At 34.5% G+C, this 24208-nt stretch overlaps 1 protein-coding gene across 2 annotated transcripts in view; it reads left to right on the top strand.

Moving 5' to 3' along the window:
* Nucleotides 1-10707: 10707 nt before the first annotated feature.
* The window catches only part of LOC145239823 (tetratricopeptide repeat protein 16-like), a 112403-nt gene continuing 98902 nt past the window's right edge, over nt 10708-24208 (top strand). The window contains exons 1-2 of one of the 2 annotated variants that reach the window (XM_080103354.1): nt 10708-10837; nt 19338-19745. In XM_080103354.1, the coding sequence (XP_079959480.1) occupies nt 19347-19745 (399 nt within the window). In that variant the 5' untranslated portion in view covers nt 10708-10837; nt 19338-19346. Of the gene's footprint in view, nt 10838-13651; nt 13676-19337; nt 19746-24208 lie in introns of those variants that run through there. The other variant, XM_080103355.1, reaches the window with a different exon arrangement.

Below are 24208 nucleotides of genomic sequence, written 5' to 3'. Positions count from 1 at the left end.
ATTATTATATGAATAAAACATATGATTAATACGTTAATTATTACGTGAATAAAACATGATTAATACGTTAATAATTACATGAATAATACATATGATTAATACGTTAATTATTACATTTATAATACATATGATTAATTCATTAATTATTACATTAATAATACATATGATTAATACGTTAATCATTACATTAATAATACATATGATTAATACGTTAATCATTACATTAATAATACATATGATTAATGCGTTAATTATTACATTAATAATACATAAAATTAATACGTTAATCATTACATTAATAATACATATGATTAATGCGTTAATTATTACATTAAAAATACATATGATTAATTCATTAATTATTACATTAATAATACATATGATTAATTCGTTAATCATTACATTAATAATACATATGATTAATACGTTAATTATTACATTAATAATACATATGATTAATGCGTTAATTATTACATTAATAATACATAAAATTAATACGTTAATTGTTACATTAATAATACATATGATTAATATGTTAATTATTACATTAATAATACATATGATTAATTCATTAATTATTACTTTAATAATACATATGATTAATGCGTTAATTATTACATTAATAATACATATGATTAATTCATTAACTATTACTTGAATAATACATATGATTAACACGTTAATTATTACTTTAATAATACATATGCTTAATTCATTAACTATTACTTGAATAATACATATGATTAATACGTTAATTATTACATTAATAATACATATGATTAATACGTTATTACATTAATAATACATATGATTAATACGTTATTACATTAATAATACATATGATTAATACGTTATTACATTAATAATACATATGATTAATACGTTAACTATTGCATCAATAATACATGATTAATTCGTTAATTATTACATTAATAATACATATGATTAATATGTTAATTATTACATTAATAATACATATGATTAATATGTTAATTATTACATTAATAATACATAAGATTAATTCGTTAATTATTACATTAATAATACATATGATTAATACGTTAATTATTACATTAATAATACATATGATTAATTCGTTAATTATTACATTAATAATACATGTGATTAATATGTTAATTATTACATTAATAATACATATGATTAATATGTTAATTATTACATTAATAATACATATGACTTATACATTAATTATTACATTAATAATACATATGATTAATTAATTAATTATTACATTAATAATACATATGATTAATACGTTAATTAGTACATTAATAATACATATAAGTAATACGTTAATTATTACATTAGTAATACATATGATTATTACGTTTACCAAATGGTAGCAGTCGTGCTACAAGTCGCAGCAGTGACAGGTACTATTATGATTTTGAAACTATATTCAATTTCAAATCTCAGCATAGATTGGTGTAATTATTTAACTTCCTTTCTGGCTTGCCCAATCAGAGTTCATCTTTGAGGTGAGCTGAGTACACTAACGTATTAGCACCAACTGGACTCTTTCTCTTCACAACTGCTGCAAATTTACGTGAATTAAATTGTCAAATATCACGTTGATAGTACTTCCGATTTTCAGAGTGCATAACGCAAAGTAGAAATCGAATCTAAAAATTAACTTGATACATTGTCAAAGAGAATAGCCGTTTGTATTGACCAAGAGAAGCGCCTATAGGTTCTCTCCTCAGCAAAGAACGTTATGACAAACTCCTATTATAGTATTTCTAAGTAATGTAAAGAAAAACAAAACCTTTCTTTTTATAACAACAAAAAGGTATTTATCAAAGTTACACTCATACTGTTTGATATTGAAAAAAGTTAGAGAGTGTCAGAGTGAGGAGATAAAGAGTTAGAAAGTTTGGTGGCCACTTATTTTTATTTCTGAGCAGTAGTTCTTGTGATGGAGAATAGTTATTGCATGAGAATTCAGTGGATAAAAGATAAGAGAGAAAACGGCTGTATTTTTTCTGGTTACTTCCAGCGAAACCTGTCTGACCATCATACATGATTCTCCAAGAGCGAAAATGTATCATTTATGCTTGCTACAAGTCTATCAGTCCTGTGTATGCAGTGAGATGATGTATAGAAGTGAAACCTGGCCAGTGAAGGTTGAGGACATGTGTTGCATGCTCCCCCTCGCCAATCTTTTACAAAAACACCTGTCTAGCTGAATCCACTGTCAAAAACTTTCCTCACTCTTTATCTATGCCTAAATCAAAACGTAGATTCCATGAACAAAGCTTCTTTCTTAGAACTGCACGCCTGTGGAACTATGTTCCGTCTGCCTGCTTCCCACCTGACTACAACCTGGATATCTTCAAGTCCAACATAAACAAATTCCTGATGAACCGCCCCCTTAAGTAGACACTTTATTAAATCTCCACACTAACGTACTGTACTTACAATAACCCTTATCCCTGAGTGGCTTCCGGGCCTTGATAAGTGGTGACCACCTTGTAAAAAAAAAAAAAAAAAGAAAAAGAAAAATGGTATGATGGATGTGTTATGGGAATCTTAAAGACAGACTTACATCTGATGACTTCAAAGGAAGATTAAATTTGTACAATATAGAAGGATATCTGTAATAGAAACTTTGATGTGGTCATGTTCAAAGAATGAACGAGAGTTCTTGGGTTAGTACAGGGTGGAATGATAAAAGTGTCGCCCCAAAGAAAACAACTACAGCTTTATTTTGAAAATTTTATTGAAAAAATCAATTCAGGTAACTTGATTATGTAGTAAAGCTAACATCTATTCACTGTAATCACCTTCAGCCTCAATCACCACCTCAATGTGGTGGAATGCTCTGGAACTGGGAGCATGCCTTTTCCATAAGCAGCAGTGAGAACTCAGCGAATACTCAGTGGATGGCATTGTGGGATGTCATGTTGGTTCTGTTCTTGGCGAAGTAGCTGTAGCAGCCGAAACTTGCTACAATCACAGGCAGGAGCTAATTCTCGCGGCTCGAGATTTGAAATCCATTTTCTCTCTGGCTTGTCTAATCAAAAGCCAGCTTTCAATCATGTGACTGAGTACATAAAAGGCGAAATCTGAAACTCTTATTCCTCTTTCTTCCTAACCCTGCCGGGCAGCAGACGTTAGCCTGGGGCTTTGGCCTCAGGCCAGACATGAGTACAATAAGCTAACAATGACTCTCTTCAAACTCACATTTATTTCCACGTGCGGTACCCAAACGGACTTTGTTTATCATGTTACAGAACTGCCCTCATCAATACACCAACATACACACACACACCCACGACAACACGTCAACACACTGAATACCTTTCCCTTTTTTCTTCTTTAACCAGCCTCCTTGTCCCGACGACTGCTGGCTACAAACACGTGTAAACTGAACTATTCTCTCCTTCAACCAGCTACATGATATTAAATCTATCTTGAAGAAAATCCAGCTACCCTAAAAGGGGGTCTCTATATTAAAATTCATCAGTCTAGAAGGATTTCTCATTCGCTAACTGACGGCAGAGAAAACGCAGATACTATGCTTTGTTTCTAGTCATGCAAAATGTTGATTCTTAAACCATTTTGATGAATAAGTGCACAGAGCAGAATTTAATGAAAGATTGATTCAGGGGAAGTAATCGAAACATAAAAATACGGAGTTATTTCTCTTTGAGCATAAACATTTTATTTTAAAAAGTGCCGTTCGCTTCCAAAATGGTTGCCAAATTTTATCGCTTAGTTCTGTCTGATTTTCTAAAGAGCAAATGGATCCACCGTTTTAATTTGCTGTATTATTTTTCCGAATGTGTTCAAACGGTCCTTCAAATTTTATATCTTTTTGTTCATTAAATTGTTAGGTGAAAGTACAGAATAGTTATAATACACCCGCCAGCCTGGTAACATAAGTGCATAAGTACCAATAAAGTGATTTTTAATATCGTATTCAGCTAAATCCATAACAAGCGGCACTTGAATTAATGGTTTACTTTATTGATATTACACCGTAATCACGTGATTAAAATTTTAGCAGACGAAACATTGGGAGTCAAAAAAGTAAGTAGAATCGATTTTTTTTTTTGTCCGTTTGCTTATTTTAAAAAATACATTTAAAAACAAATCTAGTTTAATTTTTCAGCCGAAAGATCTGCAGAAAACCTTTGTAAACACGGTGAGGCTTAATTTAAAGATAACCCTTAGTTTATGGTGAATAAATTCAGTTGTGTATGATGATTAAGCTGACAGACTCAAAAGGAACACTTTTAAATCGACACCGGTTAACTGCCAGCGCACGTGTCATTTGTAAACAAACATGCACAATCCGAATTTACCCCCTCCTCCTGATGATTTAAAATATTAAGGAAAGATTTAAAGAAAAATAGGGAGAATAGGGTTTGTATTACTGTACACATAGATTCGAAAAAGTTGTCAAAAAAAACAAATATATAACAAATAAATGTTATCAAAGTTAAGTTACTTTTCTGCCAAACTGGATATATTTTTTGTGTTTTTATTAAATGTAACATGTTTATTCAGCTCGAAAAACATACAGTGTTTACCGATGTATTCGAAAATTCAAGATGGGGGTTTGTATTACTGTACACATAGATTCGAAAAAGTTGTCAAAAAACAAATATATAACAAATAAATGTTATCAAAGGCAAGATAAGTTACTTTTCTGCCAAACTGGATATATTTTTTGTGTTTTTATTCAATGTAACATATTTATTCAGATTGAAAAACATACAGTGTTTACCGATGTATTCGAAAATTCAAGATGGCGTCTGCCGTCTCACACCCTCTTTAACACCGTAAGTTTGGAAAAAGGTGTTATAAATAAAAAAAAAACTACAAAATACTATTAAAAACCCGCCGAATATATGTCAACCTATGTCACGGTAACATATATTGAGCGAGCTTTTAACAGTATTTTATCCGGTTTTTTTATTTATAACATCTTTTCCCACACTTACCGTGTTAAAGAGAGAATCAGACTCCCTATATGTTTTATGTAGAGTGCATTTTTTTTTGGGGGGGGGGCTTTCTTTTTTAACAGAACTTTTCAATAAAGGAACGCAGAGATGGTATCAATCAAGTAATTTCTTGTTTTAAAATGAGTTCATTTTCTATGATTATTCAATTTTTGAATTTAAGAAAAACATATCAAATATGTATTTTTTAATGTCGGCTGCGTTTTTATTTCTTTCTTGATTCTCATATACTTTTTGCCTTTACTATCATTTTTTCTCGCTCGCTCTTATTCCGAATTCGTAGTAGTGGGCCTGGGCCGTGGGCCGTCATTAATGGACTTTTACTTTTTTACCAAAATGGTCATTAACAATGTTTGTTTTTTTTTTTGTTTTTTTTGTTTTTTTTTTAAAGTTTAACTTAAACAGACATACATGAAGAAGAACCAAGAAAAAATAATAAAAACGCAACCTTTTTTTTTTTTTTTTTTTTTTTACAAAGGCATCACCACATTATCAAGGCCCAGAGGCCACTCAAGGATAAGGGTTAAAGAGTGTACAGTAGAAGTTGGTCAATATAGTAATCATTAGTAATGAAAATTTGGTAAATTTAATAACTTATATGGAACGGCTCATCAAGAACTTATTTACTTTAGACTTGAACAAAACCATATTGTAGTCAGCCGGAAAGCAGGAAAACGGAAGACAATTCCACAGGCGTGCAGTTCTAAGAAAGAAGCTTTGTTCATGGAATCTACGTTTAGGTTTAGGCACAGATAAAGAGTGGGGGAAATTATTGATAGTGTTTACAGCTAGACGAGTGTTTCTTGTGAAAGTTTGGCGAGGGGGGACCATAGATTGAAGCTCAGTTGAACACTTTCCATGAAAATAACGATACATCAGAGACAAACTCGCAACATCTCTTCTGTGAGATAGAGGTTGCAAGGAGGAGAAAAGGACATCTCCTACGAGGCTACGAAGTCTATTTTGAACTCTATCAAGGCAGGACAAGTTCTTTCTAGCAGCTCCTGCCCAGATGTGGCAACAGTATTCCATCCTTGGACGTACCTGGCTCTTATATAGATAGAGAATAGCATCAGCAGTGAGATATCTACTGGATCGATAGAAAGATCCCACCATTTTTCCAGCGGCCTTGGCAACAGATTTGATATACGTGTTCCATTTAAGATCAGGAGTAATGGTCAAGCCCAGAAGCTTGTCAAAACTTGAGGCCTCCTGAAGACGAGAGCCATTCATTTCAATTGATGACAAATGTGGATTAGAATGTTGATGATGTAAAGAGAGAAGCTTGGTTTTAGATGCATTAAAAGTAACCAGCCATTCCTTTCCCCATTGTACTACGTGCTCAAGATCAGAGGAGAGAGAATTGGAGAGAACTTGCTCGTTTACTGTCTTAGATGTGGTACCATAAATGGTAGTGTCGTCAGCATAAATGTCTACAAATGATGTAAGGATATGATTTGGAAGATCATTAATGTAGATCAGGAAAAGAGTTGGGCCCAGGATGGATCCCTGAGGGACACCGGCATTAATATTGTGAGCTTCTGATTTTTGCCCCTCAACTACTACTCTTATGAATCTATCAGAAAGAAAAGATTTAATAATTGAGAAGACTTTTCCAGCTATACCATAGCTAGCGATCTTATGAAGTAAACCTTTATGCCATACCCTATCAAAGGCTTTAGATATGTCAAGAGCAATTGCCCTAGAAAGATTGCCACCGTCGAGAGATTTGCTAATCCTATGCGATATAACTGTAAGGACATCTGCTGTAGATCTAGCAGAACGGAAACCATATTGAGTGTCACTAAGAAGGTTATTTTTGTTGAGATGTTTGATTACTTCTGTATTTAATACAGATTCTAGCAACTTACTCATGACGCACAGGAGACTTATTGGCCTGTACTGAGAGGGGGATGAGCGATCACCTGAATTCTTAAATACAGGGCATACTGATGAGATTTTCCAGGGAGATGGGAAACTATTCTCCTTAAGACAACGTTTAAACAGTTTTGTAAGTATGGGCGCTAGTTCAGGTTGAAGTTTTTTGAGTACTATAATTGGAATACCATCAGGGCCAGTTGCTTTACTGGAATCAAGGTTTTTGATTAGTTTGGCAACATCACGTACAGATATACGTATATCACATAGCGTGTTTTCTGATACAAGAGGAAATATTGGGGGTTGGCGGTCTTGGTCGCAAAGGGTAGAATTAGCTGCAAAGTTCTTGACAAAGAGTTTGGCTTTGTCTGATGCTGACGAGATTACCTCAGATCCATTGATAATAGTTGGGATGGAGCACACGCTTCTGTTCAGGATTCTGTTTGCTATTTGCCAAAACTGGTGGGAACCAAGCCGCTGCTCAGCTACTTTGGACTTAACAGATTGAGCATACAACTCTCTTGCGTTCCTTATTACTTTCTTACAATGGTTGCTGGCAGTCCTGAAAACGGCTTTAGTTTCCATACATCTATTACGTTTGAAGCAGTGGAAAAAGTGATTTCTGTGCGCAATGGCAGCAGCACATTCTGGAGAGAACCATGGCTGGCTGTTAGGTTTTTGCTGAAACTTTTTAGAGGGTATGAAATGGTCAATACCTACAATTAACCATTCAGTTAGGTCTAATACTATAGAGGACACATCCTTTTTAAACATGGAATGCAGAGGTAGATCAGATATAAATGTACGGAAGCTATCCCAGTCAGCCTTAGTGTATCGATATACTGTACGATGAAGAGGTACGTCTGGGGACTTATTACATTTCATTTTTATCTTAATTGATACAACAGAGTGGTCGGAAGATCCAAGAGGCGACAGAACAGAAACTGAACATAGTTCAGGGCAAGTTGTGAGAAAAAGGTCTAGTAGGCTCGCATACTGGCCGTCATTATCGGGCACACGGGTAGGTTCCTGAACAATCTGAGTGAGGTCATAGGCAATGGAGAAATCATGACAGAACCTCCCCTCATCATCGGTCTTGTTTGAGTGGGTCAACCATTCGACGTTGTGAACATTGAAGTCTCCACATACGTGAATGTTAGCTGAAGGATAAGTAGAAAGGACTTGGTCAATTTTCTCAGATATGCTTTGAAAGATAGTAACTCCGCTGTTGTGGGGGCGATAGAGAGTAAATATAAATGCAGTAGTGTGAGCTAAAGCAACCCGGAAGCACATATAAGGTAAGTTAGGATCTTCCCTGGAGATGTCCCTCCCACATGGAAAGCTATCTTTAATATAGGCACATATTCCATGCCCATGGCGATCTTGGGGGTCAGATTTAGAAGTTAAGTTAGAGTATCCTGTAATTGCAAACTCATCAAGGGAAATAGCCTGTCCAATGCCAGTTTCACTTAAAAATAAAAGGTCTGGTTTAGTCTCCTGTAATTGGGTTTCAACCTCTGGAAGGTTAGAACGTAGACCCCTGATGTTGGAGAAGGAGACATGGTAGTAGGGGTCTACGTTGGAAGTTGGAGAACCGGGTTTAATCGTGTATTTTTTCTTGAAACTTGTCATGATGAAATTTTGGAATTTGTGGACTAGGTCGACAGATTTACTTAGAGCAGGACAGAGAGGGGAAACTAAGAGAGAAAAAGAAACGAAGAATTTTTTTTTTTTTTTTTTTGTACCACATGATAAGGTAAAGCCGTAACAATTACCCACTAGTATGGCATCGAGAGGCCCCACCAGAAGCTACTGCATGGTCCAGATTCCATTCACCAAATGGCAATACAGCAGCCCCAGTACTTTGCACCTGCTGATAGGACAGCCTCCTTAGTGGTTAATCCAAGGTTCGGGTCCCTGACTATCAGGCGGATAACGTCAGCCCAGACAAAACGTTTACCTCCAGCACCCTTACTAGTGACATGGCTACAAGGATAGACATAGAAACAGAAAATTTCCACCAACTCTGCCAACTGTTCGCGCAAAAATACTGCCAACCTAGAAAACAGCTTTTTCTTCTCCCTTTGTCAGAAAAATCACTCATTTAAAAATGAGGACTGAGGGACAAATAAGAAGAAGCGAGAGTAACAGGAGCTGCCGATAACGCATCCACAATGCGTTTTCTACTCTCCATTAAAAAAAAAAAATAAAATAAAATAAAAAAATAACTATTAAGTATTGTACTTAATAAAAGTCCAACGGACCTGTTTAAGGGAAAGTATGGTGATAGATTCCCCTCCCACGAACTAAAAATGAGTACAATTAGGTAATCTATTTTTGCAATCAACTCAGTAGATAAATAAACATTTATGGACGAGAAAAAAAAAAAAAAAAAAAAAAAAAAAAAAAATTAAAGCTAGCATTTAATACAACAGAAATACATAAATTAAATACTGAAATAAAATGTAGTTATTAATATTTGAATCTTAAAATAAAAAGTGCGAATTAATAGAGAAAATCACTTATCACAACAACGCATTCCGTCTCCAAACTAGTGAAGAATTTAACTTTTAATAGCGTTCAGAAGATTTTTTTTTTTAAATTAACCGTTAAGAGAAAGCGTGATTTTATTCTGAACTTTAACTAATCACGTTTTAAGCAACTTATGATATAAAACAAAATCGGATGGGGGGGGGGGTTCTTCCTACAAACGAATATTTTAGATTACTTATTCATGGATGCAATATTTGTTGTCTATAGACTTATTGGCACTCTTGCAGCTGCAGCGACTTATTTATTTATTTATTTATTGTTGCAACAAAGCTATTAATAACACTAACATCTATTCATATTACAAAAAAACGAAAATGCGACGATAGTTGTAGAGGAATTGTAAATGCAGCTTTTTTTTATTTGTTGTTTCATTAAAGAGTTTCATTAATTTTTTTAAAAACCTTATCATAACATTTACTTTCTAATTAAAAAAAAAAAAAGGTTGCGGCAGCTTCTTTTTTGGCAGATGTTTACTTTAGACGGAAAATTTAGGAGACAGGGGATCTAACTCTGACCTAACTTAGGGGGGGGGAATAAATTGCACCGGTGTTTTATCATTAAATTGAAATTCTATTGTACGATTTTAATTACACGTGTTACTGTCGAAATAATAAGTTTTCTTTCTAATAGTTCTCTTCTTCTGTCGAAAATTTAAATAAGTTTTATTTTAAAACCTTTTTGTTTTTTATCCTTTTTGTTAGCATTCTATTGTTTTTATTTTCTGTTTTCTTACTGTTATTATTATCGTAAAAAGTACGAAATAAAATACTTATTAATTCGAGTAATTGTTCGTTAGCATTAAGTTAACAAGTACCGAAAGTTATTTACAATTCTTTCCTTGTTTAAAAATGCGAAATAAAATACTTATTAACTTGAGTTAGCATTAAGTTAACATGTAAACAAAAATGAAACTAGTGAATGGAACCATGGTTACGGCAATGATAAAATACCGGTGCTATTTATTTTTCGTCAGGTCAGAGTTAGAGCCCCTGTCTCCTAAATTTTCCGTCCAAAGTAAACATATGCCTCTTTTTTAAATGTTTTCATTTTATGAAACTATCGTTTGTTCGTTGATTTTCTCTTAATAGTAGCGTAAAGACTACATTTTGTATTATTAATGTTATCAACTTTCTTTTCTTAATGTTTTGATTTAATAAAAAAAATAATAATAAAATATCGGTGCATCGAGCGTCCTAAATTATGAGATGATAAATGAATGAATGGTAAAAGAGAGTTGTCTCCCTCTGTACAGCGCCGACAATTTTATCGTTCTACCCTGTACATTTAAAAAAAAAAAAAATGTTTGTAAACGGTTCCCATGGTAGCAGAAAACAAGATGGCGGCCACCGGCAACGTCAATAATTTTTATTATGAGGGTTAAAAAGTAAATCGTCAAAACTCGAAATCTTCCGCTGCAGGTGATGTGGTTTTAATATCTATTTGGTTATCTTCAAGCTACGTCCCCCGACGTTTGCTGTGGGTCTACTGGGTCTGTCAGCTAGCCATTGAAAACTCTGAAAAACACCTGTTTTTATGAATAATTATTTAGCTTTTTCTTCATCATGAAATAATCTCATAGCGATCACTTTTCATGTGTCTGTGCTTCTCGTCCCTGCATAACTTGATTTATTATTATTATTATTATTATTATTATTATTATTATTATTATTATTATTATTATTATTATTATTTATTATTATTATTTATTATTATTATTATTAAGCGATTTATTGGAATGTGAAAAAATCAACAGCGTAAAGGAAAACGAAATTCTGTTTTTATTACAGGTTATTTTTACCTTTAAAATACTTTTTAAATAAACGAACTAAAATAAATTTAGTTTACATAAAAATAGTCGGCACTTCTACAGAATTGGAACGAGATTTTGTAATCGATAAATGGAGTTTTCAGATTTAAAAAAAAAATAGTTTCAACTGTTTTTGTTTTGTTTGTTTGTTTTTTTGGGGGGTTTTTTTTTTGTAAATTCTAATAAGTTATAATGGTAGCTTCTAAATTATGCAGTCGAAATTGCCTGAATATTACTGAATTATTAAAAAAAAACAACTTTAATCATGTTAGCAGGGGGGAATTTTTCCGCCATCTTGTTAAAATCAAACGGAAAATTACCTCCCTTTTGAATTCTCCTGTGTTTTACGATCGTTTTCATCAAATTCTATTTTTTATTTATTTTTTTAATAAATAATTTTCTACCCTATCGATTTTTTTAGAACGTTAGTATAGGCGAGAAAACAGAATCCCGGAAGAGAGTTCTAAAATCTAGCAGTTCTGGGGAAGAAACTATTGAAGTAGAAGGCTTTCTTACACCTAGGATTCTCTACAGTGTAGGGGTGGAATTTAGCTGCTTGTCGGGTTTGTCAGGCGTATTTATGTTGAGGGAGTACAAGTGCTCGTAGTTCATCAGAGCATTCACCATTAAAATACTTGTAAAACAGGCAAAGGGATGCAACATTTCGTCGATGCGACAAAGGCTGAAGCTTATATGACAGTTCATGACCTATCAGGTTGGCGACTCTCTTTTGAATCTTGTCCAGGAGTGAGAGACTAGTAGCAAATGCACCAGCCCAAAACTGACAGCAATACTCCATATATGGGCGAATGGTGGCCTTATAGAGGTACATGATACTTTCAGGCATAAGTAGCTTTCTAGCATGGTAGAGAGAGCCCACATTCTTTGCAGTGGCTTTAGCAATGCTCTCAGTGTATCTGTTCCAACTCATTTTCCCTGTGAATGTTAGGCCGAGAAGTTTAAAAGAAGTACTTTCAGATAAAGAGTCTTTGACCATTGCTATTGGTGGTAGAGAAGGTTTCTTATAGTTATTGAAGGAAGCAAGTTTAGTCTTGGCAGCATTGAATGTGACCATCCATTTATGTCCCCATTCCACTACAGATTGGAGGTCATCCTCTAGTGTTTTTGCCATTTCCTTAGATATGTGTTCATTTGTTTTCCCTCGTGCCTGTTATAGAGTGTGGTGTCATCAGCCAATATGTCCATTTCAGAGACAATTTTATCAGAAAGGTTATTTATGAATATTAGGAATAATAAAGGTCCAAGGATAGACCCCCGAGGTACTCCCGCATTTATATCATATTGTTTAGATGTACGACCGTCAAGGACAACCTGGATTCTTTTCTAAATCCACAGAAGTGAGAAAAACCATTTTACCTTACATGGTAGAGAACACTTATTCCCCATGCTGAGTGCATTCCAGTATTGGCAGAATATCCCTGTTTTATCTTAGAGATATCGCCCAGGTGATGAGTTAATGAACGCTTGTATTGCTTTGTCATTGTGAAATGTTGTATGTCCTTTACATTTGTCGGTGTATTTAATAAATCTGTGTATTTGTACTCGAGCTCAGTTTAGTTAGTTATTGTACATAATTTATGTTTGTTCAATATTTTCTATTTCAGGTTCATTAAATTAATTAGTAAATTAATTATGAAACACTAATACTCACAACAATGTAAAATATTAAAAAGTGTGTTTTGTAAAGTATGTGAAACATGCTTTGACAGAGTAATGTCCCTTGAACTGGGAGAAAACAAAATAACATGCAGTGAAAGACACCATCTTTATAGTAGTAATCCGCGCATGTACATACTTTAATAAATCAGTTTTATATATCACATTGCTTTTGGTTTGTTGCTTGTGCATTTGTTAAAATAAAATAAATACAGAGTTGTTTCCCTTAGATTAGTTGTCTTTAACCCAGTATGTGCATTCAATTTCACTACAGTTTTTACTGACTCTTTGCGAGACCATGATGTAACATGAGATATGTTTAATGTGGAGGAAATCCAGCTCCCCAAATAGGGCAGATGGTTTTATAGCAGCACGTTATCAAACTGAAAGTTGCATTTAAGATGCTAAAACCTATATAACTGAAAAATGATCTCAAATTCACAATCTGCCTTTTCAGATATGAATTATATGTTGTTTGTCTCAAATAGTCTTAAATATTTTCATTCTATTATGGAAATTCTTTTTTTTTTTTTTTTTAAATAGAAATCGCTCCAAACAAGGCATAAAGCCACTTGATATAAGGAGCTAAAAACAAAAATATTACTTTCAGGTCCAAAACTTATCAATGATAAGTGTTAGATGGAATAGATTCTGACCAAGAAAACAGCAATTCTTCCCTCTTTGTCAGAAACATTGCTCCTGGAATGTGAGGACTAAAGGACCAAATAAGGGAAGCAAGAATTACGTGACTGCCGAAAGTAAATTGTAATAAGTAAGTTATTCGTTGAGCGATTTTGTTATAATGAAGGCTGGAAAAATATGTATGACTGCTATTTTGATGATGGCCATGTGACTAGCTAAATTAGTTAATCTCTCAGCATTCCGGCATATATTTCGAGACATTTTATTATTGTATTACTTGGCATCCACGACGAAACATCTTCCAACAGATATTTTAACTGAAAAAATTCATCACATTCTTAGACAAATTATTAGTATTATTATTGTGCTTATTATTATTAGTAGTAGTAGTATTAGTAGCATCTGTCTTATTAGAAGTAGTTTGGCATAAGAATGATATTTTTCTGTAAAAAAATGTTTCTTTATTTTAAGAAAGTTTCACATAAAAAAGAAAGTTAACAAATAAAATAAAGAAATATTACATGTTTATTAAATAAAAGTAAGAATTGTTCACATTGTTCCATTCATTTTCGTATAGAATATCTATAATATAAATCTCACGTCTGTTTAAATGTATGCATGTATGTCTCAAAAAAAACTTTTGACAGAGGCAACGGAATTCTCACACGATCAGTATCGTTTTGAAGCTCAATCCTTCAGATGACAAATATTGAAAAATTGGCCAAAAACATTAATTTCTTCACCCTCAACTAGCCACTTTTCTATAAGGCAGGGTCACATTTTTCATTAATATTTTCGAAAATCATCGCCTTTTTTCAATTGTCTAGCCTTAATTTAGACCTACGTCACTTTCGGCTTGGCGATGGGCAAAACAGCTAACGTGTAACTTTTTTTTTTTTTTTTTCACTTTCTTTTCCTCTTTCGCGATACGGGTTCGAGCCTGTCTGCCTACTACCACTTTTTTTTTTTGCGCAACACACACCTACAAACACCCAGGGAACGCCAGGTACCCAGACTAGTTAATAATAAATAATAATAAATAATATTATAATATTACATATTATATAATACATAATATTACATATTATATATTATATAATACATAGTATTACATATATATTATATAATACATAATATTACATATATATTATATAATACATAATATCTGTTGGAATATGTTTCGTTGGGGACGCCAAATCATTTATCCCCATCTAGAAAACAGGGGAGCTAATCCAACAATGAAATGTCTCAAGGAATATGCCGGAATGCCAATCTCTCTATAAAAGTCAATGTGGGTGTGTATATGTGTTTGTGTGATATTTGTGTAGATATTGCCAAAATATTGCTATCAACCAATCATATGTAAATGCATGCCTAATGCCATCTTACCACTTACCATACTCCTACCAACCTTAATACTAACCCTAACCCCGTGTTTGGGTCCTTTTTTTTTCAAATGTTGTATTAATGTATAATTTTGCTGTCGTGTTCAATTGCACTTTAATTCTACCATTACTCCTCTGGTGATTGTTAGTCAAAAGAAGAAATTTTTTAGGAAGCAATCTACTAAAATATGAATTCGATTTGATAATTCATCTCCTTCATGGATATGAACCAATGAGTTAAAAAGAAGCTTCCTTAGCCATGTCTAACCACTAACAATATCTCAGGAAAAAAGAATGACTACAGCTATGAATTAGAAGGCTAGAGCAGTCATCAACATTGACATTGATTTCATTGTAGAGAGCTACCCTTGTGAAGTGATTTGGTCAAATGTGGACCAGTCAGCTCAGAGAATCTACATAAAATCTAAAAGTGTATTTTTATGTAAAATTTACTGAGGAAGACAATGGAAGTGTTTCCCGAATCTGTAAGTGTACCACAAAGAGCATAACGCTCTTCAAATTTGAAATTCCATCTTATTTTTATTAAATTTAAATCATGTTTCAAATTTTTCTAGGAAAGTCAATAAGTGTCTCCTAACCTAAGAGAGTTATGAAGGATAAATCTTCTTTAGAACTTCAAACTTAACCTATTTTGATGAAATTTATGTCATGCATATAAAATTCTCCAAGGAATACAGCGGAGGTGGTCCCAAATATCTGTTATCCTCTATGCACCAAATATATCTACATACCATCACCTAAGTGATCCATTGGGACAAACTCTCCCTCTAAAAACTTCAAATATGTATATCCACTTTTAATAAAATTTAAACTATATGTATTATATATTGAAGTGGATAGCTCCCGGTATTTAGAGAAATGAGGTAATTGGAATCGAAAATAATATTTATTAAAGGAGAATGCTGGAATCGAACTCGGTGATCAAAAGTTAAAAATGAATAGATATTGTCATTTAGATGCGATTCCAGGAATGTAGTGAATTGTTCATTATAGTAGAAATAATTATACAACAAAGTTAGATTAGAGCAGGTAGAATGGAACAATGGAAATTTAGGAATGTTCTTTCTGTGCCAGAAAACGTGTTGGAAGCATATGCAATAATACACGTGCAAAACAAGCACATATTGGCCACGTTCTGACGTCACAAAGAAATATAGTGTCAATATATACAGTTAAGTTAGGGTTCAAAATAAGTTAGAGTTGAAAGTTGGCAGGTTGGCAGTTGAAAGAAGAGAGGGTTAGCCTGAGCTCCTTCAGGAAGTGAAGGGGGAAAGAGAAGACAAAATGTAGAAATCTAAACGGCATCAAACTCTCACCATTAGCTGGAAATAAATGTCTTCATATTGTTATGTAAGCCTTTGTCTTCGTCGTCATTTACACAAGGTAATGTGTTGTTTTCTGTAATTATACAGGGTGGCCCACTTAAAAGTAGCCCAAACTCTCTAATCTTTCTCTTAACGACCAACTGACACCACAAGAAAAATGCAATTCTTTTTCCAACAAGATAACACTGCATGCCTCACAGATCACTGACACGAGTTTATGACATGTTTATGGAAGAAAGACCAATAAGCAAAGAGCTATGGCCACCACGTTCCCCGGACTTGTCATCATGTGATTTTTATTTTTGAGTGACTTTAAAACAAAAAGTTTATGCAAATAATCCTCACAATGTAAACCAACTAAAGGAGAACATTACCAACGTTATCAGGAGAATCACCAGAAAAGATCTGTATGCAGTATCTGCAAATGTTGCTAAAACATACCCAGAAATGCATAGATATCAACAGAGAGCACTTCCAGCTTTTTTATAACACTACAGGTAATTTAAGCAATAAAAGAATGTTCATCCTCTCTACTACATTCTCTGGGCTACTTTTTAGTGGGCCATCCTGTATGGTACATGCATGTTGTGGGGACTCACCTATGCACAAGAAATGAACTCTTCCGAAATGTAGAAATAGACCAAGAGGTACGACTCTCGGTGTCGTCTGCATACTTTGTAATATGTGCTACGACTGCTGCTCTTTGTATATTCTGTTTTCTTTCAATACAATTTATCTTTTCTAATCATATCCATGTCTGTGTTTGCCTTAGTGATCCTTCTGGGGTCACAACAATAAGACATTAATTCAGAGAGTTTTCTTACCTTTCAGTTTCTAACTATTTTACAAAGCAGAATGAAAAAACAAAAAAGAAGCACTAAAAGTAAAGAAAATAAGATGATGTTATGAGCACAGTGAAAATTATATAGCAATGATTTGAGCAGTGTCAAGTTTTTCAGATAGTGTTAGACAAGATTGGATTTATATATTATTTAATTGGAATTCATTATTGAGATGAGTATTATTTATTGATTTATTTATTGCAGACTATTATCCTCATCTTTCTCTTAGATGTTGTTTCGCAACGTTTCGGCAACTAATAAAGATGAGGATAATAGTCCGCAATAAATAAATTTATAAGACAAAAAAATCCAACCTTGATTGCCCTTCAGGGCTCGTGGTGCAGTAGATAGAGATGAGAATCTCTATGGTCCCAATCCTACCTAAAGCTGGCCAGAGGATTAGTTAGCCAAAATGTAGTGAGATGACAACGACTATGGAAGGCAGAAAATGCTGAGGATGCAGTTAGGAGATTCAGAGTTCCTATCACGTCATGGTTACCACCTGATGAAGGCCAGAAGAATAGTTGACCGAAACGTCGTGAAACAACAACTAATAAAGATTAGGATAATAGTCCGCAATATATAATAAGATTGGCTTTTCTCCAAAACACTCTTTTCCGCCATATGCTACATTTTGTATTATTTATGAAAATAATATTTGTTCTGTCAAGAATAGAAAAGATTCCCTAGTATTTATCTCCCTTTGCCAGTCCTTTTTTGTATAACGATTTCTTCAGACTCATACTGACGAGCAGCTATCGGTACTCGTTCCTTATTTATTTCTGTTTCTTCACAACTCTCATGGTGTAATTTTCTATCTCTTTAAATATCCTAATGTCTTAAACATCGCCGGTAGAAATATTGGTTTTCTTCTCTTTAAAGATAGAATTAAATACTTCTAGTATTATTTTTTTAGTATTGTTTCTATTGTTTAACAAACTTTATTCATCTTTTGTCTACGTGTTAAGCCTATGATTCTCCTCTTTGGTAACTTACTGATCTGGTATAATTTGTATATTTTTTCTTTTCTAGTTTAATCTTTATGCTCAAAATATTTTCTATTCTTTAATTTCATTAAGTTTATAACGTCTCTTTTTAGATTTTAGTAAACTAAATTCGTTTCTGTCTTGTCTTCATTTTGTAGTTAAATATTTCTGAAACAGTTCTCTCTGGTCTTTACAGTAGATGGTCCAATATACATATATATATATATATATATATATATATATATATAATAGGATGGAGACAACTATGGCATTGACTTTTCTCCACAGCAGTCATGCGGATTAAGTGGGATGATTATGTGCCCATCAAACTGTCCTCAAGAAAACTAACGTCATCAGCATCGAGGCCTTGAGCATGAAACACCAGCTGAGATGGCCTGGTCATGCGGCTCACATGGAGGACACTAGACTGCCGAAACAAGTGCTCTTCAGTCAACTAAATGCAAGAAATAGACCCCGAGGCTGCCCGCCACTTAAATTCAAAGACCAGCTGAAGAAATCGCTAGGTGAGGCCAATATAGATCCAAACAACTTTGAAGCCTCATTGGACAACAAATATGAATGAAGGAACAGAATCAAAATGAGTACAAGCCAATCTGAAGAAAATAGAAGAGCCAATCTAATAACCGCCAACCAACCGCAACCACCCCCCACAATACAATGTGACCAATGCCCCTGATTATTCAGAGCCCAAATTGTTTTTTCCAGCCACAAAAGAACTCACCATCCCGATAATGACTAAAAATTCTTACAAAATTCATAAAACTTTCTCTTCTGCTTCTTTTCTGTATTGAACTTGGGATCTATGATATTCGGACATGAATGCATACCGATGACAACAACGATTTCTGAAACAATGTTTTCACTTCCTTTTAGTTTTTCTTTTCTGGCTTTATCGTTATGCTCAAAATATTTTCTATTCTGTAATTTTATTCTTATAACGTTCTTTCGATGTTAGTAAACTTTTCATCTCTGTTTTGTCTTCACTTTGTATTGTTGTGTTTCCGAACCAATGTTTTCACTTCTTTTTCAGTTTCACCTTCGTTGATGATCAATGTGTCTAAAATATGCCATGCCTCAGAGTTTTGATTGTCGATAAGAGTTTATGCTAGCTGCCCGAGGTTTGCATGTTTCTGTGAAGCATTCGCATCATGGACAGAGTATAACATTTATGTTAATTGCTTACCGTTCTCATTCTTATTGTTATCACTTCAGGTTTCGTAGATGGAAGAATCTGAGCAAGTCCAAAAATCCAAAGCCATAATTGCAAGGATTGAAAAAGAAAATGTGAACGTGCACCAGTTCTTCCCAGTCTTACAACACAGTTTCCAGAAGCCTTCTATGACAGAAGCTTCCAACTTCTGGGCAGGTCTTGTGTCATCTGTTTCTGGAAAAACGAAAAAGCCGTCTAAAGTTATCCAGCCGTCAACAGAAATAACAACCAACAAAAAGCCAATTGCAATCAAAAATGATGATAATGATGACAACATCAGTTTGCCTTTGGAAAATGATAAAGAGGAACCAAAAAATGACCCATTTGATGAGTTACGAATATTCTCACCCAACACTAGCTCAGAGGAGCTTAAAGTTTCAACAGCTCTTTCAAAAGCTGTTAAGTTTAATGTGAGTGTTCGACATTTGTTGAATTTGATTTAGTAAGATTATTTATGGTTGCATTCAAATTGAATGTAGCTTGTTCGAAAATAATTGCCATACAGTTAAATAGTGTCAATAGCACACAAATTCAAAATACAGCACACAATGACCTACAATATCAAAATATAGCACACAATGGCACACAAAATCAAAATATAGCACATAATGCCACACAAAATCAAAATATAGCACACAATGGCACACAAAATCAAAATATAGCACACATTGGCACACAAAATCAAAATATAGCACACAATGGCACATAAAATCAAAATATAGCATACAATGGCACACAAAATCAAAATATAGCACACAATGGCACACAAAATCAAAATATGGCACATTGGCACACAAAATACAAAATATTAGTGTTACGTTTCCTTGTTAATCCAAGTTGGTGATAATTGCACATGTGTGGATCCTTTCATCGTCAAACTATTTGTTCTTCATTGCTTTCATCATCATCATTATCATCGTCATTGTCACCATCGTTATCATCATCGTCATTATGACAGGCTTCCTCTTTCTTTGTTGATAAAAACCAAACCAATATTTGTTGTTTGTTTTTTAAAGGATTATTAAATAAACAGGAATAGAAAACTTTGTATGCATGTGTGTGAGAGAGAGACAGACAGACAGGCAGATAGGGGGGGGCGTTCAATAAATAATCCCCTGACCTACTTCTCATAGCAGTAGAGCAACCAAAATTAGCACAGTTATTAGACTTTCTCTACATAGGAACCATAAAAACATACAAGCATACATACAAAATTGTTGTTTGACATGTGTGAGGTTCCAAAATAAAAGAAACACAGATGTAGGTGTGAACATAAGAATTATTAACCAATGAAAATACGAAGGATGTTCAATAAGTAATGACTAGGGCTATGACAACAGCATATTCTTTTTATTGTCATAACTCTTTAGTATATATCCGACACAGTTAGACACAATTAATCAACCGAGAACCACACCACTCTATATAAAAGCATTTTTTTTTTACAAAGAAGTCACCACTTATCAAGGCCCGAAGGCCACTCGAGGATAAGGGTTAATGAGTGTACAGTAGTCAAGGGGAAATGTCAGTCATCGTTAGTAGTGGAAATCTGGTAAATTGGATTACTTAAGGGAATGGCTCATCAAGAATTTGTTCACGTTGGACTTGAAGATGACCATATTGTAGTCAGTTAGAAAGCAGGAAAATGGAACAGAGTTCCACAGATATTAACGGATACACACTCAAGAGTCAAAACAATGAAAAGAATATGCTGTTGTTCTAGCCCTAGTAATGATCCTGACTCATAGCAGTAGAGCAACAAAAGTTGGGACAGTTATTAGTCTTTCTCTACATAGGAACCACCCAAAGTTACACATTTCTCCCATCGTTTAATGCAGCGCTGGAGAAGGTTTTTGTAGAACACCCAAGGCTGGTCCTCCACCCATAAGATGGTTCCGAAAATCAAGGCGGAATCATTTGGGAAACGTTTTCCCTTTAAAAAAAAAAACAAACTTAATGGCTGGAAAGAGATGAAATCAGAGGATGCAAGGGCAGGATAGTGTAGACCGTGGGGAGAATTTCATAGCCACCCATCCATGCATTTGATCTGGTGACATGCACGTTGTGGACCAGAGCATTGTCTCACAGAAAGAGAATACCTTTGCTGATCATGCCCTGCCTCTTGATTTTGATAGCTTCTCTTAATCTCCTCAATTTTAAAGCATAATAGGCTTCTGTAATTGTGGTACCTGTTGCTAGGAAATTGTTCATCACTACTCCATCCTGGTCCCAGAAGACTGAGCATTATGTGGAGGATTGCACCCTTGCCTTATTTGGAGATATTGAGTCTAAGTGCTTCCACTATATTGAATGGGCTTTCGTCTCTGGTTTTATTTTGTGCAATCAATCTTTTGAAAAATGTTAAATCATCTTAGCATATCTCCAAATCTCCAAATTCTTTCTCAAGCACTTGAAATGTTTTTGCTTCTGGGAAGGTGTCACTGACCTGAGAATCCATCTGGCAGACACCTTCATTTTGTAAATGATCAGGATTGATAGTTTCCACAGACCGGTACTAATTTTTACCGCTTGGGTTATTTGGCGAGTAGTCACACGTTGATCTTCTAAAATGGCAGCCTCAACTTATATATGCCTCATCAGTGGCAGAAGAGGGTCAATCAAGTCTGAGAACTGTTCCAACAGATTTTCAGCCATATTTGAATTTACGATGCCAGTGTTTTACAAGGTCATATGATGGGAGATTATTACCATATGTTTATTTCATTTCACCAAAAGTCTCCTGTGCTGTGCATCCATTTAAATACAAAAACCTGATCACTGTGTGACACGCTCCATTTCACACTCGACTTAGTTGAAATAACTATAAATCAGAATCCACAATTAGTTCAGTGTGGTAATTTGCCACATAATCCATCATCGCACATGCAAAAATTTAGCTAGGTCAGATGACTGGAAGTGGGTCAGAGGCATTACTTATATCATAGAACGCCCTTCTTAGCTCGTCTGTCTTGCTATACTTAGCTATATTGTTACATGACTGTCACCATCCCTGCTGTGGCTCCTTGAGAATCGTAATGTTTGTTTTATGTTCCTTTGCTTCAGTTATCAACCAGAAAGGGACCAAGATCCCTTTAGCCGGAAGGTGTGTGGTCTTCTCCTCAACTTCTGTTTTTAAGTCACCTCTGACCTTTTGAATGTCACTCAAGCCCCTCTATCAAAATTATTATTATTTAATACTTCCTCCTAAGTCTTTCTATCCTCCTTGACTGTTCATGCCCATTTTTGTGGAACAACAGATGCTGGTAACACCTTTACTCTACAGTGTGCTTCTCCTTTTTGATGTTTTACTTAACACAGGCGGATGAGAACCTTCAACCTTCTGCTATATTATGGCTTCCCGTGAGTATATGAAATGTTCGTGTTAGTTGTGGTGCTCTGGGAATTTCTCTGACTTCAACTAGAAAGTTCCTGACAGACACTGCATAAGAGTTTTGAAAGACATGCAGACATGGTCCGACAAACATAGACGGGGAATAAAAGATAATAGTACTTAATATGATATGATATCCAGAGAGAGAACAGACAAAAGTACTTAAGAGAGAATGCTTTAAAGTTCCAATATAATGGATAAAGACATGCGTTACTGGGGTCAGAAAATAAAGAATATGCATGAATAACGGTATAAGTAAATATTACTTTCATTTCTGTTGGGCTGTTCTGGGAGTCTGATCATGGTGTCAGGGTGTGCCAAAGTCCAAAATAAAACTGAACATATGAAACATGTAAGGTAGCACTTCCTTCTAACAGGCTAGAAAATTTGACACTTATACCAGTATCCTATATCTCTACAAGCCACAATTTATCTATGCATGGAATATTGTTGTAACATCTGGGCTGGTACGCCGTCCATTAGTCTCTCCCGGTTGAATAGAGTAAAAAAAAACAACAACAAAAAAAAACACTCTAATTTAACAGATCCCACACTGTTTACCAAGCTCCATCTCCTGCCCCATCACTGCTATGTTGTGCCACTGTGCTTGCTTTACAAGTATTTTAATGAAATGGGCTCTGACGAACTTGTGCCCTCTCAATGTAAGTAACTCCAACAAACCCCCCAAAAAGTACAATACTTCTTTCCTCAAACTGCTTGCCTTCAGAATTAGAGCCAACCCTATTCTCTCATCGCAACCAGCCTGGTCCAACTGCAGGGCAGGTCGAGACAGCTAGAGGTTATGTGGGATGTAGAAGCTGCTGGAAGTGTCGACATCCTCCTATAACAGCGCTTCTTATTCCCAAAGTAACCTGGGTGCCCGGCGTTGCTAGGGTGATTGTAGGTGTGTGTTGAGCAAAACAAAAAGTTGTACCAGGCAGGCAGGCTTGAACCTGTACTACGAAGGATGAAAAGAAAGTGAAAAAAAAAAAAAACATGACGCGTTAGCTGCTGCACTAATCATCAAACCGAAAGTGACGTAGGTTTAAATTAAGGCTAGATAATCGAAAAGAGACGATGACTTTCAAAAATATTGGAAAAAAAACGACCCCTCCCTGTAGAAAAGTGCCCAGTTGGGGGTGAAGAAATTAATGTTTTTGGCCAATTTTTTGATATTTGTCGTCCGAAGGGTTGAGCTTCAAAATGATACTAACCTCATGAAAATCTGTCGCCTCTCTCGAAAGGTTTTGCGAGACATACAAACATACATTCATATATACATACATTTAAACAGACAGGTGAGATTTATATTATAGACAGTTACCTATCTGGTACTGACCAGGCTCAATGTTGCTTAACTTTAATGATTTAATGAGAATTTGTGAGTCAAACCTGATTATGCTGTCTATGCAATCAATGCAAAAGCACCTTATATTTATTGAAAATGTTTGTTAGATACAAGCGATGAAAGTTCAGATATCA

This window comes from Euprymna scolopes, chromosome 19 (genome assembly GCF_053919585.1).
Source record: "Euprymna scolopes isolate OS-2025 chromosome 19, ASM5391958v1, whole genome shotgun sequence".
Classification (NCBI taxonomy): Eukaryota; Metazoa; Mollusca; class Cephalopoda; order Sepiida; family Sepiolidae; genus Euprymna; species Euprymna scolopes.
Note: the sequence above shows the minus strand (reverse complement) of the source record. Positions and strands in the feature narration are given on the sequence as shown.